This window comes from Equus caballus, chromosome 6 (genome assembly GCF_041296265.1).
Source record: "Equus caballus isolate H_3958 breed thoroughbred chromosome 6, TB-T2T, whole genome shotgun sequence".
Lineage (NCBI taxonomy): Eukaryota > Metazoa > Chordata > Mammalia > Perissodactyla > Equidae > Equus > Equus caballus.
Window position 1 is genome coordinate 78742767 of NC_091689.1, and position 18310 is coordinate 78761076.

Genomic DNA, 18310 nt, shown 5'->3' on the forward strand with positions numbered 1-18310 from the left:
CAGTTCTCATTCCAAGAGCAATAGCAACTGGCCTTCTAACAGATCAGCCTATATGCAGCTCTCCAACCTCATTCTTCTTAGTCACTCCAGCGCATCATTAAAACTGGCATCCATCGCCATTAAAAACCAAATGCTTTGGGCTAACTAAATGGGAGGTTACATAACGGATGGAGAAGGGCTGCTCTAAGCAATTATATGGAAAGTGAGGTTGTCAGAGTCTCTGGCTCAGCTAAGGGCCACCTCCTGCCATTTTGGCTGCAAAGAACTGATGTCTTTTCTTACCATTGGTCCTTGCATTACTCCCATCTGGGCGCCACCAGCCTTCTCATCAAATCCTCCAGCCATCTGGGCAGCAAAGTTCTGCAAATAAACCCAACAACATTAGGACCTTGAGAGGCCCTAGGTTTTTCCTACTTGTCTAGGTAAGATATATCTGGATAGAAAAAAAAAAACTCTATTTAGATAAACTCTAATTGTTGGAGATTAACCTGGCATTGATTAGAATTACCAAAGATTCTTGAAAAATAGTTTTAGAAATGTGTTATTAGATGACAGAGGCATAATCATTTCCTTGGAAGACGAAGTGTTATTTGGAGGAGTATCAGTTACTTGCATTTCGTTTTATAAAATTATTTTTTTAATTCTAAAATTTTAAATACATTGTTTAACATATATTGAGAAATAGAACTAAAACATCACTTTTAAAGGAGTTTTTTTTTTAATTTTCTAAGACTTTAATGCCCAGCCTTGAAAGACCAAAATCAATAGTCTTGAAATGTTTTAACAAGGGATGTAGTAGGTGTCTGTGAGCCATTTAAGTTTAAAAATTTAAAACACAGCAAACATCAAAATGGCAAACCTGCATAAACTGGGCAATAATATAATTTGTTGATTGGTTTGATTCCAAAAATGACTTTCGCCACACACCTTCACTGAGTGGGGATCTTTCATGAGAATGAATAGTTGCTTGGAATGTACTTGGCAGGGACCAAGATTAAATGTCTTCCAAGGACAGTGGTCACTCTTCTTCCAGGGAACTACAAGTACCCAGTCATCCTCTCCCCCAGCCCCCACACCCACTCCCAAGAATCAACCACATAGTGCAGATGCCAGGGACCCAGGTAACAGAAGACTTTCTTTGCAGAAACCCAGTGAGTGAAAAAAGTCAGCCCTTCACACCACAGTCTCATGCCTAATATGTGATTCAACTAAATTATAGGCCGGGGGGAGAAGCCCATGGACAGGCTATGTACACACTGCTGGCAGCCCTTGGAGCCAGCCAGGTAAGTGTGAGTGGCAATTTAGAAGCCACATTTCTGGAGGGACAACTTGAAGGAAGGGGACAGAAGCATACTTACTCCACCAAGGCCAGGGGGACCAGGGGGGCCAGGAGGACCAGGGGGGCCAGGATTTCCAGGGGTCCCAGGCTCTCCATCTCTGCCACGAGGTCCAGGGGCACCCTTGGCAGAAAGAGAAAACGGCACCAATTTGAAGCAGTGTTTATGCAAGAACCATCTGTCCACGGGCTGCCCTTGAGGTGATCAGGCACATGGGGGGTCTACAAGAGTTGGGCAGCACTGTTTCTCTACTCACTTTTTCTCCTTTGTCACCACGATCACCTCTGGGTCCTTGTTCACCTGCAGGTCCCTGAAGGTGAAGAAAACATTGAGATGACAGCCAGACCAGGGGCCTGCAGAGCAGTAACTTGAGGAAGGGACGGAGGAAGGGATTTCTCCCTTTCTCACCTGAGGTCCAGGAGGTCCTTTGGGTCCTACAATCTGTGAGAGAGAGACCCACAGGGTGGCAGGTTAGAGGGAGCCCAGGGAAAGGACTCAATCAGAGAAGTAGATGCAACGTGGTGTGAGAATAATTTGTACTTACATCCTTGATGTCTCCAGGTTCTCCTTTCTGTCCCTGAAACATGACACATTTGCAGGATTGAGCTGAGCAAGCCCACCAAGCCCCAAGCACAAAACCCTGCTCAGGAGCCCCAGAGTCCAGGTGCCCTCTGAGACAGACCTCGACTGACGCCTAAGACCTCACAGGCTGGGTGAGCACAGTGTTGCTTCCAAGGAAGGATATATAAGGGCAAACGCAAAAAAAAAAAAAAACCCCAAAAGACAAAAAGCAAACCCTTACCTTCGGTCCTGGCTGCCCTGCGAGTGGAAAAAACAGAGAAGAATGTAAGATTCCTGAGATGGGTAAGTACAAGCTCTTGTCACTCAAACACTCTTTAAGTGATCAAAGAAAAGGACACAACCAGGGAAGGAGGCAGCTTCCTGTTACTCAGCTGACCCCCTCTGCTGGGGTGTTAGAGTCACTGGGGTCCTGGGGGTTGTTGAGGTCCCAGGAGGAATAGAGATGACCCAGACTTTGTTATTCAGAAAGCAGTCAGCATGCAAAAGAGTGGAGCAGAGTGAAGAGCTCAAGATCTAATCAGCCTTGGAGAAAGAAGGCACCAGAAACTGCCAGAAGGTTCCGTCTCTTCTTTCCCCCACAGAGTAGGAAGCCCTTCCCACAGCCCAAGCCCTCCCAGAAGAAGAGTTAGGTGGTTAGAAAGGTCTTACATTCAAGCTGGGTCTCCTTGAAGCAAGCACAAAAGAAACAGCAGGACATAGGAGTTATAAAGGGCACTGCAGCCAGTGCCATCCCAAATCAGTAACCCCTTCCCCCTTTGTAACAATGAAACAGTAAAGGCAATCAACACTTCGCTCACAGAGGCCCCCCAGAAACGCTCTGGGAATCTGGACCTTAAGGGCAGCTCTCCGGCACTGGTGAAGTGTTCAGGAAAGGCAACTTCTCGCTTCTCTTTCAACTACCTTCTCTACTCGAGCACGAAGGGAATAGTGAGAGCCACCCAAGAGTCCTAGACATGTGTCCCCACCCACCTTGCAGGGGGACAGGGCACGTGTTTGAATGCTGGGGAGGTCACCTGCACACACGTCATCCACCAGTGCTGGTTCCAGCTGGGAGTTAGTAACTACCCGCTGGAGCGCAGGCACCTGTAGCTCCATCCCAGCACCATCTCCACCCTTCACCACCAGCACTCCCAGAGCCCAGCTCCTCCTGCTCCGATTAACTTGATTCTTAATTGGCAGCCAACACCATGAGTGGTAAAAACAGAAGGAAAGTGCCACCAATGTTCCACATCTCGGGGAGGGAGCCTGCCCTCTGGGTCTCCCTGCTGGCTGGCAGAGGCTTCTCCACACTGAAAACTGCATATTTAAAGATCTTCTATGGAGAAGACAAGGTGTGGTAACAGAGGAGGAATTAATCTGTGGCTGGGCCAGATGGAGAATTCGATCTCCATTGCGGCTCCAGTAGTTTCTAGGGATGATTCCAGAGAGGATACTTTTGTGGAATGACTTCTGTCCTTCCTTCTGTGTGTCTCGGAAGTGTATTTTTTGGAGGTAAATGTGGAAGGACCCCTCTAACGCCTCAAGCTCACTCAGTTTCCGGTTGTAAGCGAGAAGTGGCCTTTCCTTTCAGCCTCAGCTGCTGGGGTCCCATGGATAACCAGTCCCTCTGCTCAGCAGAGACGACCAGCATCCATGGGAGGGCATTTGCTGCACCTGCAAGTAATTTATTTATGTGGAACAGGAAATAAATAAATTACGACCACTGGTAGTGGCGAGGTCAGTTGAGCAGATGGGGCAGCACTCTCCGAAGGGGGTCTCGGGGCTGAGGCAGTCTTTCATGTCTTCACAGATTATGTCGTCGCAGAGGACAGTCCCAGTGTCACAGACACAGATCCGGCAGGGCTCGGGCTTCCACACATCCTTATCATTATACCTCTGCCCGTCCTGCACACAGCTGCCAGCCTTCTCTGCACCAAGGGTGGGGCAAGGGAAGCAGAGAGTGACGGGAAGGAGAGGGTGGGAAGCCAGAAGAGAAAAAGAGAAAGAGGTTGCAGTCAACTTGACATAATTCAAATGCTGAAGAATGTGGGCTTGGGCCAATGGAACATAGAGATCTTGAAAATTATTTTTCTAAGACATCATTCATTCTTCCACATATTCAACAAAGACCTATTGTGTGCCTTGCACTCTGCTGTCTATTCACCAGTGAAAACCCTGACCCAGCAATGAAGGCGGGGGAGGGGGGGGGCTACTGTACCGTATTCTCCTCATGCATGCATCCAGTATGGGGGAGACCTGATGATGTGGGGGGCAGGTTAGGGTGGGAGCAGGAGGAGATGGGATGCTGAGCGGAAACTCGGGGACTGTAAGATAGAGGAGAGGGGAAAATGGAGAGACCCCCTGGCACAGGAACACAGGCCTTCTTTTCTCTGCCTTCCTTTAGGAATTATGGGATTTGCTGAATACAACTGACAGCTAAAATTCAGAAGGCGGGCAGAAAATTCTACCCACAAAAATTAGAATCTATAAACAGCCAGGGTCCAAAAGTGGATATATGAAGGAGGGGGTTGGTGAAAGGAGGAGCTATTAGAATTAAGATCTTGTCCCATTCTTTAAACCATATTAGGATTAGGACCAATTGGGGGAGGGGCATAGGCCCTTTCAAACAAGACACTTGGGACCTAAGCAGACTAATAAAACGCCTTGGGACACAAGCAAGACCAAAGTGCTGATCTCCAGCTGTAGCCCTTCCTGGAGAGACCCTGCCTCCACCTGAAGACAACACCCCAACTTGAGGGGGTGCAGGGGGCTTTGATGCCCGGCCTGGACTAAGACTAGCCAGTCCAGGCCGGGCCTCCTCCAAGAATGCAGACCAAGAACGCACGGACTAGCTCCTCTCCACAAGCGCCCTGCCGTCTGGAATTCACCCTGCAAACGAAACCTGTGCTGACAAGAGCGCTCCGGAGAGGCCAAGGGCTGAAGAGGCCGCACCACGTGCTAGGGAGCGCCCAGCGCTGTTTTTCTCATCAGAATCCCCAAAGCAGTGGCAGCTGCAGGGCATGAATATAGGAAAGAGCCATAAACTAGGTGGGCGGAGAAGACACGAACGTAGAGAACTTGAAAACGATTTTTTTAAAGATATCATTCATTCTTTAAGGAGACGCTAAAAAATGTAAAGATAAATCTCTCTCTCTCTCTCTCTCTCTCGCTTTTTTTTTCCACTAGAAGAAAGCCACTGAGCCCCTCGGCGAAATAATCGCGGGGAGGGTAGGGGATCCAAGAGTATGTACGGAAGCTGCTGGACACACCCACCGCTAAAACAGAAGGAGCTGTAGAAAGCAGGCGATGGGAAAAGGGAAGGAGGAGAGGTTAACCGTCTCCCGTCCGGACTAAGGAAGAGCCCACCCTCACCCAAGAGGGCCCTGGGCGGAAAGAGAGGAAAATGCTGGGGGGGGGGCGGTGCACCCCAAATGCGGATCGGGTTTCCCTTGGAAGGGCGGCCCCGCGGTGAGCGAGCGCAGGGGCGGGGCCGGGCAGCGCTGGGTGTGAGAGCCGCTGGGTGACTCTTTATGGTTGCGGCTCTGGACACGGCTCGCCCACAGACACTGGGAGGGTGAAAAGTGGGATTAAATGACTGCCCCAGAAAGGAGCCAGCACCGTAACCGGATCCCCTAGGTGTGGACGGAGGAGCCCAGCACCACCATAATTGCAGTTCCAAACGGCTGCCGATAGCATCCCGGCGCGCCTGATCGGGTTCCGCTCATTACCGCAGCGCCGTATAAGTGATTCTTTGTAGCAGGCCAATTAAAAAGTTACCTCTTTCGGGGAATTGTTTTGCTTCGCCGCCGCTTTGCGCAGGGCTGGAGCCCGGGAGGTGGCGGCGGGCGGGCACAGGAGGGCATTGTGGGAGAGGGGGTCGGGGAGTCCGGGGGAACCCACTGGACCTCGCCTCTCATGAATGGGGCTTTTCTCGAGCGCACACAGAGCCCGATTCACAGGTCTCCGCAAGGAACCAGTTTAAATAAATACGGGCAGCATTTCAGCCCCATCTGGAAGCCATCGCTGCCAATCTCCCAACGCAAACAAGCCTCACAAAGGAGGATTGAGGTCTCTCCCCTGAACCGAGGAGCACTTTCGGAGGCGAAGGCTGCGAAGGGCAGATGTGGGTCAAAGACGCCGCCGCCAATAAGTTTCTCAACCTCGTGGAAAGATGGGGGGGAGGGGCGTGCCCCAGCGCTAGGTTTCGGACATTCCTGACGTCCACGCAGACTGCGTCTTTCCCCACGTCATATCTTTGGGTCCCCTGACCCGCGGAGGGGGTTACGCAGCTGAGATTCGCCGAGGCGCACAGTCGGCCGCTCGGATGCTCCCCTCCCTGGGGAGGAGGAGCGACTGGAAGATTTGGGCCCAAGGAACGGTGGAATTCATTCCCTCCCGAGAAAGCTGCGGCGGTGAGAGCGCTCTGCCACTTAAATGAGCGCCTCTAATACCAGATGGAGAATTTAGGAATTATTTTAACGTCACCTAGCTAATTCCATTGCGCACTAAGGCAGAGGTCAGTCAAGAAGACAGCTTTGTGGATGTGTTCATGCAAATTTAGGACAAGAAATATAGTCAGTCCTAGCCGGGCCACTAAGAGACACACCATATTCCAACAAGTGTCCGGGAGCGCGCCGCCAGCTTAGCGCAGCGCCCGACGACCGGCCAGAATCTCCTGCCCCGGGCTCCTTGAGGCTGCGCCGCGGTCTCCAGTCCTGCCCCCGCTGGGTCAGCCGCTCTAATGAACGGAAAGTCCTCCCGGGCGCGCAGCCTTCCAAACCGTCTCCGGAGACAGCTGGTGGCAGGCGAGACCGCATAGAGCTTCGTCGGCAAAGGGAGTTTGATTCCCCCCTACCTCCCCAAGAAAAGTTTCCCCTGCGATTGATTTACAATCTGTAACATACAAAGACAGGGCTGGAATCCCAGCCCCGTAGGAAACGTGCCCAAACACGTGGGGAAAAAAAATCCTCTCTACCTAATACACTTTCCAGGCTTCGTTTGTCCTGAATATAATCCCAGACAGAGGGACTCTACCAAAGGAGGCGACGGAAAGGTGCGGCCCGAGCCGCCTTTGGACCACACTGTAAAACTGCCATCTCTAACTATATTCAGTTGACATAGTTATAGCAATCGACCAACCGTGCCTCCCTCCCCTGCTACACACGCACACGCAACACACACACACACACAGCCCGCAGCCTGGCTCGGCGAGTTTCAAAAACTTAGAAAAATAACTCATTGTAGTACCTCCGCCGGCTTGGAGGGAAAGACCGCGGGGAGGGGGCGCTATTTTCCGGGACGTTTGAAAAGCAGTCTGGTTGGAATGTTATCGCCTTTCAGATGGCCTCTCCTACGGGAAGTTTCTGTCCCCTTTGGAGGCCGGGAGAAAGCCGAGATGCGAATGGGGGCTGCACCTTGCTCCTGGGCCAGCCAGGAGGCGGAGGGAACCCGCGAGAGGTGCTGAGGTCTCAGAGCGCCTCTCCGAAGCCTTTCTTTGTGGCTTCGGATTTCAGCCCACCAGTTTCAGAGCATCTCCTTTGTCTAAATCCCCTTTGAACCCCTAGCCGCCAACCCCTGGACACGACTGCGAAGTCAGTCCCTTGGAGCTTACTCGCTCCTTCGCTCCTGCTCTTGCTCTCCTACTCCTCCCAAGATCCATGGGCCACGACCTGTTTTGCTGAACTCCGAGTGCTTCAGCGAGGCGAGTTGTGTGCGTGTGCGCCTAATTATCCAAGCTGGTGGAAAAGAGCGCGCTTAAATCTGTGCGCAAACCTCTCCAATCCTGCGCTTTACATGTTTAATTTTCCTGCGCAACGCCGGGACCTGCAAATGCCTCCAACAGCGACCTGCACCGAGGACGCTCGGACAGAGCCCCCCACCCGCAGACCTCCGCTCGGCGAGCTGCTGCGCATCCTGCGCCCAAGTCTCGGCGCACTATGACCCCCGGGAGCCGCTCTAATTGGGACCCGCGGGCTTCAGAGCGGGAGAGGGCCGGGAAGGAGGATGCAGAGGGACGGCACGATAGGGTGGCAGGCAGGGGCGGAGGGCGACTTACGGACATCCTGGCCGTGACACCGAAGGACAGCGGCGACGAGCAGCGTCAGCAGCACCAGCGTCTGGGGAGCCCCGAGGCGTATCATGGCTCACTGCGGGGCCTGCAGCGAGGCGGCAGGAGCACGGCGTGGGTCCGGGTCTCTACCGCGCCCTCATGCAGGAGGCTCTTGGAGCAGGAGGAGGAGGCAGGAGACCCGGCAGCCCAGCAGCGCTCTGCGTCTTCTCCCCGCCGCGGCGCCCGTTATATGCGCCGGGCCCCTCTCGACACTGGCGAACTCGCCCAAACCGCGGGCCGCCCCCGGCCCCCCGCGGGGCTGTAACCTGAGACCCCGCCCCCGGAGCCCGCCCAGGCCCAGCCAGAGCCCGCACCTGCCTGGGCCGGACCCCCCTCTCCGCTAGCCCTGCTTCCCGCCCCCCACCCCTAGTGTGCCGAGTGGCCTGATCAGGCGGGGCGCAGAGACGGCCCCTGTCCTCCCCCCACCCGGGGCTGCAGCGCTGCCCCCTCGACCACAGGCGGGAAGGGGGGCCTCCGGCCCCTCCTCTCGGAGTTCTGCCCGGATTGGAGGGGCGGGGGCTGTTTGCAGAGGCGCAGGCCGCGAGCCCCAGACCGTGGACGGAAAAGACTCTGGAAGGAGGAGGGAAAGTGGTAGAAAGGAGCAGCAGGGCTTTGAAGGAGAGGGGGCACTGCGTTGGGACCTTGGGCGGGGTTGGGGGTAGGGCGCATGGGGAGACCTCGAAGGTATCTGGAGTCCTACCTAGATCTTGGAGGCTGGCAAGCAAGGCCAAGTTTGGGAGGTTGCCCCGACCTGTCTTCTAACCCCTTCCCCGAGTACCTGGCGCCGGGGGTCCCACCTGGAGGTTCGTAACGACAGCCCCCCAACCCCTCCCCCGTCCAGCTATGCGGTGAAAGAGCATCGGCAGACGCTGGCCCAAGCCGATCGCCAGGAAAGGGGCCAGTGTGTTACAGCACAGAGGGAGACCTGTGTGAAGGTGTGGGGGCGGGGCAGGCCCCGGGACGGGGGCTCGAGGAGCCACAGAGGACGGAGGCTGCCGAGACTAAACCGTGCACGCTGCCGAGGTGGGGGACTGTCTAGTTCCAGGCTCAGACGTGGTGTCTGCTCTTCCTGGCCCCAGTCCGGAGTCCCGGGGGGAGTGGGCCCTGCCGGCCCGGCTTGAGCAGCTCTGGCCAGGGAGCGAGGCGGCCGCTCCAGCTGGACCGAGTTCTGTGAGCCAGGGGAGAAGCCAGAATTTCCTAATTGGCCCCTTGGCCCTCCGCTCCCCACCTCACCTCACCTTCCCCGGTGAGCGCCCTCTGGCACCTTGACCCAAACTCTGCCTTCTCGACTCCGGTGTGCTCCTCTCTTGATTCATGGTGTCTCCTTTGATGCCAGGAGGAAAAGCCCCCACACAGACCTTCTTCCTCTTGAGAAGATGATTTTCTGTCCCTGAGAATTGTAAGATCCCCCAAAGAACTTTAGGCAAAATGCAAAGTTTTATGAAACTCAGAATTTGGGGTCTGACTTAACCAGAACTCCCCTCCCCAGCAGTGGGGTTTCTGCAGCCCTTTCCTCCAGGAAGCTGAGGGCACTTAGAAGAAGCTGCTTCCACAGGGAGCTCTAGGCTTCCTCTCTCCTCCCCACCTCCTCATGCTGTGAATCTTCTCAGAGACTCCAGTTCCAGGTGTGCAGAACTTAGCTTCTGTGCAAGAGTGCTGGCTGGAAAGGGAAAGAACTTTCATTGTTTAAAGAGAAGCCTCCACGTTTTGTCCAGGCTGGATGGCGGTGGGTGAAGGATTAAACCACTGGTTCCACCTTCTCCTCAACTTGCCGTGGGCCTCCCTTGGCTCTTTTCCCATCTGCCTGTTCAAGGCCTTGCACTGAGCTCTGAGCCTTTCCCCAGCCCTCGCCTCTGCCAGGAGAAAGCTGGCATGGGGCATGGGTCCTGTCTTCTCCACCTAGAAGGTGGAATGACCAAATCCCACACATTTCTCAAGACCCTCCAAAACCCCTCTGAGAAGACTTCCCTGACATCTCTAGGACACAATGTTGCTGGCTTTCTGAAACCCCCTAGCATTTACAGCCTGTATCCACAATTGTACTCTAAGCTATATACTTTTTTGTGTGGTTTTCACTTTCCCCCCTTATATTCATTGATCTTATCTTACCAGCAAGCCTGGAAGCTGGGTGGGGACAAGAACAGTGCCTAGCACGATGTTAGCGCATGGGAAGATTTAGCTAAACCTCTATGGACAAATGAATTTAGATGCAAAATCTGACTTATTTTATGATAAAAGCAATACATAGGCAGCTATAAAGCTTGACATTCATACAATTGACCTCAAATACAAGTGGCCATAAAAATTCAACTAAAAAAAAAAAGACTTTTGTTGGAAACACTAAGATAAGTAAAAAAATTGAAGCCTATTTTAAAGTGATCTAGTTCAGTGGGCAGGAATGCGATGCACACTTCTGTTACTAAGTTGCTCTTGACTTTATTCCCTATGTCTGTGATTCATCTTTGCTAGAGAACTGTATCAACGTATAAGCGGTCTAGATTCCTTCCAGTAATTATGGCCCATCTGTGAATACATAGTTTAGTTCTCCACTCCCTGTGGAAAAAAAGGGTTTTCATCGGAGATGAAAATTGACAAAAGCAAAATAAAATTTAAATTGGCCAAACCAAAATGAACTATGGAAATTATTTAAATTCTAAAGTCAACTAAACACAAGTATTAGTATTTTACCCATCTATAAATCCAAACAACTACAATTTTTAAACCTCTAATTTGTGACTCAGACTGGAACTGAACATACATATGGCTAAAAAAAATATCACTGATTTGGAGATTACTTATCCAGCAATCTCACCATCTAGAACATAGCCGAGAAACTGAAAAGGAGAAATAAACCTGAGCTGGAAGAGTGACACCACTCAGAATTCTGAGCTACCAGAATTTATGTTACTATGTACTAAAGCATATGCATTTTGTGCATAGTAGAGTCCCTTACTCTGTGTCTATTAATTCATAGCTTAGATATTGTTTTAATAAGTAGTGTCAGCTGACCTCACCAATTAGATGCAGGAAAATGGGGGTAGAAAGGAAAGCGGCTGTTGGATGAAAACACAATAAGAACAGCAAGAAGGGACAATAAGAGAAGAGAGAGAAAAGCATTATGAAGTTGACTCAATGAATGAAAAGCATCGTAGCCTACAGCCAAGAAGGTAGGAGTCAATAGTTCTCTAGTCCTCAGTGGTTCCAGGGAGTATCCTGGTTCATGGCATCTGCTGCCGTCCCTGTGGTTCATAATGATGAGCTTAAATGTCCAATAAAATGTTAATTTAAGTTTAATACGGTCTCTTCAAGGAGACAGGGAAATATGTATTCCGTTTGAGAAAGGCTCCGTTAAACATAATGAAAATAAATGTTCATTCGCTTAATGTGAAAAATGTTATATCTTCTGTATATGTTATCTACCCATCTATCTATCTATGTATATAACATATATAAATCGTATATACATTTTAGATAGATGAAGAGGCACTGCAATTCCTAGAACTGTAGAACTGGAAGCAAAGAGCTGCTGTTTTCCCCACTTGGTGGAAGAAGGGCATTGTTGGCTGAGGATGAAGGTCCCACGTGGCCTTCGTCATTCATTTACACCTTTCAGTACAGCATACCTAGCAGTAGGTAGAACAGGTAGAAATTATACAGACACAATCAGTGTATCTACCTCAAACCACACCAACTCAATGAGACAGAGGGATTAAACCAGTCATTTTGTGTTGTGTAGACAAAATAGCTGCTTCACTATTTTTCTCTCTTTTCTGAGGGTATTAAATTTAGACTTACGTAGACACAGCCTTATTGGGAAAGATATTTGTAGGTAGACTGCAAAGAAAAGATCTCTTTCTCCCTCTACACAAATCTCATTTAAAAATAGTGATAAAGTGAGGAAGGATGTACATTCCAAAGAGGTAAGCCCAGCCCAAATATGGCAGGTGGTGAATGCTCACACTTCACCCAGCCTCCAGCCACACTTCACACAGCCGGCCGTGGTGGAGGGAGCGTGCGTCCAGCTCACTCAGTGACATTCAGCTTCTGTTGGCTGCGCTCAGTTCAGACATCCTTTCAAGATGTGTTTATGTTTTCCTTTGGCATTTTTGGGCAGAGTAACAGGATCAGGACTGTCCAGGACAGGGCTTCCAGATTTACGGTGTACATTCCATTCCATAGGAGCATCATTGTGTTACTATGTATTCTCAAACGCAAACAGCGCTGAGAATCCCACCCAGTCTCCTCAGTCCCGTCCCAGAGCCACAGGAGTTCAGTTTAGCACTCCGACTGAACATCCGCTTCTGTATGAAATGAAGCTACAGAGAGGATTAAGAAACTATCTTTGAATCTGTAGGGGAAATAAGAAAAAAACGACTGTAAAAAATGCTGCAAGAAAGGTACCCTCCTCCCTCCTAAAAAAAGAAGAAGAAGAAGAAGAAGAAAGAAAGAAAGAATAGCATTCTGGAAGCCATAGAGCAAGCTGAGGAAGGTTTCCCGGGAGAAGCGAGTCTCCAAGGATGCGTGGGGTTTTGAAATGCAGAGGTAGAGTGAGAGGGCAGGATGGCTCCTATAAGAAAGCAAAGAAAGGCAGATGAAGCCAGAAGACATGGCAGGGGTCCCAGAACAGTGTGGAGTCAGCCATGGGGGCCACTGGGAATCAATGTGGCACTAGGGATGAAATTGAGGCCAGACACAGAGGACTCCATGAATGCCACTAGTTGTCACTGAGTCTGGCTCAGACCCGCCTTTCTTAACTTCTCATTTTTCCCTCTCCTACTTATCTCCTACTAGATAGGCCTTTGGGGAAAAACAGATTGATGCCTGGGTTTTTTAAATGGCTGTACTTTTACACAAAAATGATCTTCCCATTTCACTTTTTTTCCCCCCACAAAATCCTTCCATGCAAAACCCTGCATTTTCTTGAAGTGCATGGCTTTCTGGCTTTCAGGAACATGTGTCTCTCTCATCAGCTCTTGATGGTTCTGGGGTAAAGGGAGAAATATAGATGCAGAGATGCAAAGATGTCTGAGCACTCCCAGCAGAGGTTCCATGTGAAGTAGTCAGTTCCACATCAGATGGTTGTCCAGCCACAGCTGTCTCCAAGAGCCGGAGAGCAATTGCTCTGGGCACTCACCAAGCAATGGCACAGTGCAGTGGCTCCAGGAGACACCCTTTGAGGGGCCAGCAACCCACCAGACATGTGAAGGTGGGTGGCTTCTATCATCTATTTCTCTCCCCACCTTGGAACTTTTTGCACTTATATACAGGGAGTACTGTGCCGTTGTGCCCTTAGTTATTCATTCATTCATTCGTTCATTCATTTATCTATCCCTCAAACATGTAGAGAAATCCTGTTCGAGTCTATTCACATACCTCTTTGAGAGCTGGGGCCATAACTTATACATTTAGAGTTTCCCCCACAAAATCTATCTAGCATGGCGCCATCACACAGTAAATGTTCTAAATTCTTGCTACTGGAAGTGTGGTCTGTGGATCAGCAGTGTCAACCTACCCTGGGAGCTTGTTAGAAAAACAGAATTGACTAAATCAGAATTGGCATTTTACCAAGATCTCCAGATAACTCATGTGCCCTGTTAAGGCTGAAGTGCTGGTCTAAATATTGATTGACAGATAGTTATTCGTGATTAACAGAGCAGGTGTGGTCTGCAGTTACAGATGGCTGGGGTCGGACGTGCACTGCACCTGCAGGCATGGGAGGGAGGGGGCCTGAGTTAAGGGGGCCTGAGAAAGGGAAAGTGAGTTGAGAGAGAGGGATAGACAGAGGGTTGTAGAGGAGGTGACAGGACTTTCAAAAACCTGCTGTTGGGGGTGTAAGTGTGTTAACTCTGAAAGATTGCGTCTTTCTGAAGTAGATGGGAGGTCTCTTTTCTTATGTCTCATTTCTCAGATAGGAAATGGGATCAGTGCTAGGAAGAAACTGACTTCTAGAGCTCAAGTCCCGAATTCCAATGGAGAGAGTGTCAGGGCAGAGCTGAGATCTGAGCCAAGGCTGACGTCTTAGCTCTTTCCCCATAGCCCCTCAGCCCTACCTCTGGGGCACCCCTGACTCATGACCTCTTCCTTGGTGGGAAATATTACAGAAAGCGGGGAGCTAGACTGGGATGCCCCTGAGCCTAGTAGGGTACATAACCCCTCAGAGAAAGCCAGGTGCCTGGAAACCCAGTTTATTCTGCCCCAGTGGATGGGGTGAGTCTACCCTCCCGGAAGTCCCTGAAAAGCTCAAGGGAACGTGTGGTAAGCTTCTAGTGGGCTCCTCTGCCAAAAACAACCTTGGGAAGGAGCAGACAGACAGTGTGTGCTGCCCTTCCCCATGCCACAAACCCAGTGAGGGCGCCTGTCTTCCCGGCCGAGGCACCTATCCAGGGGCAGCCGGGCACTACTCTACTCTGCAGGTCACCTCATCAGCTGACATCCGCCCACTGCCCTTGACACCTCCAAGACTCCTGGGCTCAAAACCCTGAAGTCCTCTTTGACCGTCTCCCCTCACTCTGTCTTCCTTCCTGTCCCCTTCCTCTCCCAGTCCTTGGCCAGCATTCCTTTAGCTCCGCTGTGTAGAGCGCCAACTATGAACAAGGCACTTTGCTTGGTGGTGTGGGGGACACAAAGAAAGATCTGTTTGATGTGGATTCTGTCCTCAAGGAGATGACCTCCTCAGGGGAGATATTCACCTAAAAGCCAAACCATGAGGTAAACAAGTTGTAATATAACACATTGTGATGTGGTGTGATGCACACAATGCAGCACTGTGTATCAAACCATCTGTTCTGGCCTTTAAATGAGACTAGCTCTTCTTGACACAGCCTTGGGCTGTGAGGGCAGCTTGGTCTCCTCTGTCGCATGGTGTAGTAATCGTTAGGATCTCCAGAGATCTGCCTTCTTCCACCCCCCACCTCCATCCCCAATTATAAGTTTCTTCCTCTGGCAGCTTAACTAAGATACCAGCGAGGCCCCCACAATGCCTTTGTTCCTTGTCACGTGGGGACCCTGCCCTGGAATCTTCAACCAGTTGTATAAGGGCTCCATTCTCTTGGGAACAAGAGTAAAGCATCCTGCTCACACCCAGCTCTCTCCTATGCCAGCCCATCGACAGGCCTGTCTGGTTTCATCCTTAAAGCGCCTAGAAATGCACCATAGGCTTAATGTTTTCCTTGGTAAATACAAAAACAAACAAGAGTTGCCCTTCAACCTGCCCAGGTTAGACGTGGCAGCAGCACTTCCCAGCTCTGTCCTCTTGGCAAGTTACTCAGCTTCTCTGAAGCTCATCCATCAAACAGGGATGATAGCAATTTGCTCATGGGCTCCTTGTGAGGATAAGTGAAGGAACAGATGGGGAGCCTCAGCAGAGCGCTTTGCAGAGGCTCAGAGTCACATTTATTACTGTCAGCACTGCCTTCTTTGGTCTCCACCTATTTATTTACCCTTGTCCCACCTACCTGCCATCCCATAAATAATCAGATTTCTCTGGTTTTAATTTGGTTGAGTCCCGTTAACATTTTCTTCTTACCAGTTATGTTTCCATGAGTTTGGATTACAACTGATAGGATCTAAGTTGATTGATGAATATCCCTGGAATTTGAGGTGTAGAAGTGAGGACCTTTTAATTGCTTTAAAATCAGTTAGTAACACAAACTCTGGATTTACAAACTTTCAATATTACCTGGAAAGGAAACTGGGCACTGGGGATAAATAGATCCAAGACTTGGGCACAACTTTTCCCTAGGAAACAGAAGAGGAACTTCTAAGGTTATCTTGAAAGCTGGGAAGACTCTGATGGCTATTGACCTTCTCAGCCGCCATCAGCTTAAACAAAAAGACAAGTGTGATATCCCTGTGGAAAGATCAAGATTTGGGGAAACTACTTGCGACACTTTCTGATCTGGTTTTCTGAGACTCTCCAGAGGATCTAAGTCAAAGACATGAGAGGGAGACGCTGGTCCTTCTCATGTCAGGAAAACACCAACGCAGTATTTCCCAGGCATGGAGTACAGTTCACAATGAGTGGAAACGATGCTTGATTGTATCCATGTGTTTCCATCTCTTTAAATCTTGCTTAGAATTGTGTAGCTTGTAAATTACTTATCCTGATTCTCTGTGATCTTTATACCTAACTGTATTAACAAAGGATTGTAGTTTGTCAGGAAAGATGTATTTAAATAAACAACTGCATGTACCAGGTTGTTCAGACTGTCCACAGGTAAGACAGGGCATCCACCTGGTGGCAGAGGGTTGCAATTGCAGGCAAAGCCTCCAGGAGCAAATAGCCTGAGTGCTGACCTGGCAAATACAACTTGACAGCAAACATCAATCACACTACTCTCCTCTTCTACAAGGGTTGTAAATACCTAACATTTTACTTGCGAATTTAGTTCATATGTTTACTCTTTGGTGAGACCACACCTACTGATGTTGATCAAATGAGAGCACTGAGGAAATGTTAGATTCCCCTAAGATGAATACTTTGTAAGTGTCTGTCCACTTTGGTGTGTTAGTCCTTGACATTAAACTAAAGGGCAGCGATTACTTTTGTCTAGCACTGATTCTCAGTGGAGACAACACTGAATGATGATAGCCCTGGGATAGTTTTCTAGCTTGAGAACTGGCAAGCAACGTGATCAGTGCTGGGGTAGGGAAGAGGTAAGGAGATTACCAGAAATGATGGCTGATGCAAGTTCATGCATTTACTAAGAGCAGGCTGATTACCACTTTGGTGGCTTGGGCTGCATGGCTTGCAAATGTGCAGGGAGGTGTTTCTATAGGCTCACAAAAGAAGCTACCTTCTCTTCTTTACCAGCTTGGAAACAGTCCCTGTGATGGTGCTCATAGCTTCACCTTTCTTTACTCTTGGTGAGTTACTCATTAAAGATGTTGCTTTATTGCTGAGGTATATGTGTGAGGGAGAGGAGGTTTAGTCATCCCAGAGGGAGCATGTGCAAGTTGAATCCAGCAGTAAGATGTTGTAGGTAGGAATGAGGAGACAGGGAAAAAGCAATTTATTAACATACTTTCCAACAAATATTTAAAGAACACCCATATTGTGTATTGTATTAGAGATACAAATGTATGTAATACTCTATTTCTTGTCTTGAATGCCTTATACATTCTTACAAATCTCTTTGGCATGAAGCAGTGGAAAGAATACTGGCCTTTGAGTCAGGAAACTTAAATTTTGTACCCACCTAAGTATCCAACTTGCCATGTGATCTTGATCAAATTGCTTTACTCTGTGGGCCTCAGATGCTTTATCTGTAAAGTGAGGTGGCGATGAGTTTTTGTGATGAGAGGCACCAGCTCCAGTTTCTTTTCCTCCACCACTCTACCCTAATCCTAGCAGAATTTGGTTTTGCCAATGACTCATCCATTGAATCTGAGAATCAACCACTGTGAAGCTAAAACAAGAGACCCACTGGCTAAAGGGTTAACTTTTCCACCCGGTAGGTCAGATGGTACCCTCTCTACCTCTGGGACTCAACACCCCTCTCCCAGCTCCATCTGTCTCCTAGGTCCATGCCAGTTGCCCAAGAAGAGGCAGAGCAGTTACCCAGGAATAGGAAGCAGGCCATCTCCAAGCACTTCCCTTTCCCCAAGGCCCAGGAAAAATGCCTTGAGAGGGAGAACGTGTCCAGATTTGTCTCCTCTGAATTGGGCTCGGAAGATGAAGAGTCCCATCAGCTGTACCTGGGCATCTCAGCACATCTTCTTTGCAATAATGACTCATGACAACAGATGCTCTGACAGAGGTAACCCAGAACTCTGCATTTTATTGCCTGAATTATGGGCCAGCCAGGGGTAGGGGAGGCATTCCAAGTGCAACCTGATGTGAACCTCTGCCAAGCTGACATGCCCATTGAGCTGTCCCAGATACAGCTCTATGAGAATTGGTGCCCAAGTAGACTTCAGTTAATCAGCCATTGCTGGTATGGCAATAGTCTGTAGACAGAGGCATGAGTGCCCTGACTTGAGCTAGCATTAACTGAGCACCTACCACAGGTCTAGTGCACAGGCACTCTGAAGATTGCAAAAGAAATGTTTGTCCCTGCTACCAAGAAAGCTTCTATCACACTTCAAGAGATGGCCACTTGAAGAGGGTTTCAGAGACAAAGAGATGCTTTAAGACAGAGCTGCCTAATAGAAGATTCTGTGCTGTCCAATATGGTAGCCGCCAGCCATATGTGGTGACTGAGTGCTGGAAATGTGGCTAATGCAATTGAGGAACTGAATTTTTACATTTATTGGATTTTAATTGGTTTGAATTTTAATTAAATAGCCAAACGTGGCTAGTAGC

At 49.7% G+C, this 18310-nt stretch overlaps 1 protein-coding gene across 2 annotated transcripts in view; it reads right to left on the reverse strand.

The window, feature by feature from the left end:
- The window catches only part of COL2A1 (collagen type II alpha 1 chain), a 31387-nt gene extending 23186 nt beyond the window's left edge, over positions 1 to 8201 (reverse strand). The window contains exons 1-8 of one of the 2 annotated variants that reach the window (XM_005611082.4): positions 7954 to 8201; positions 3620 to 3826; positions 2140 to 2156; positions 1882 to 1914; positions 1746 to 1778; positions 1594 to 1647; positions 1359 to 1460; positions 283 to 360 (exon numbers count right to left, since the gene is read on the reverse strand). In XM_005611082.4, coding sequence (XP_005611139.1) covers positions 283 to 360; positions 1359 to 1460; positions 1594 to 1647; positions 1746 to 1778; positions 1882 to 1914; positions 2140 to 2156; positions 3620 to 3826; positions 7954 to 8038 — 609 coding nt within the window. In that variant the 5' untranslated portion in view covers positions 8039 to 8201. 2 annotated transcript variants of the gene reach the window in all.
- Between the last annotated feature and the right edge of the window lie 10109 nt (positions 8202 to 18310).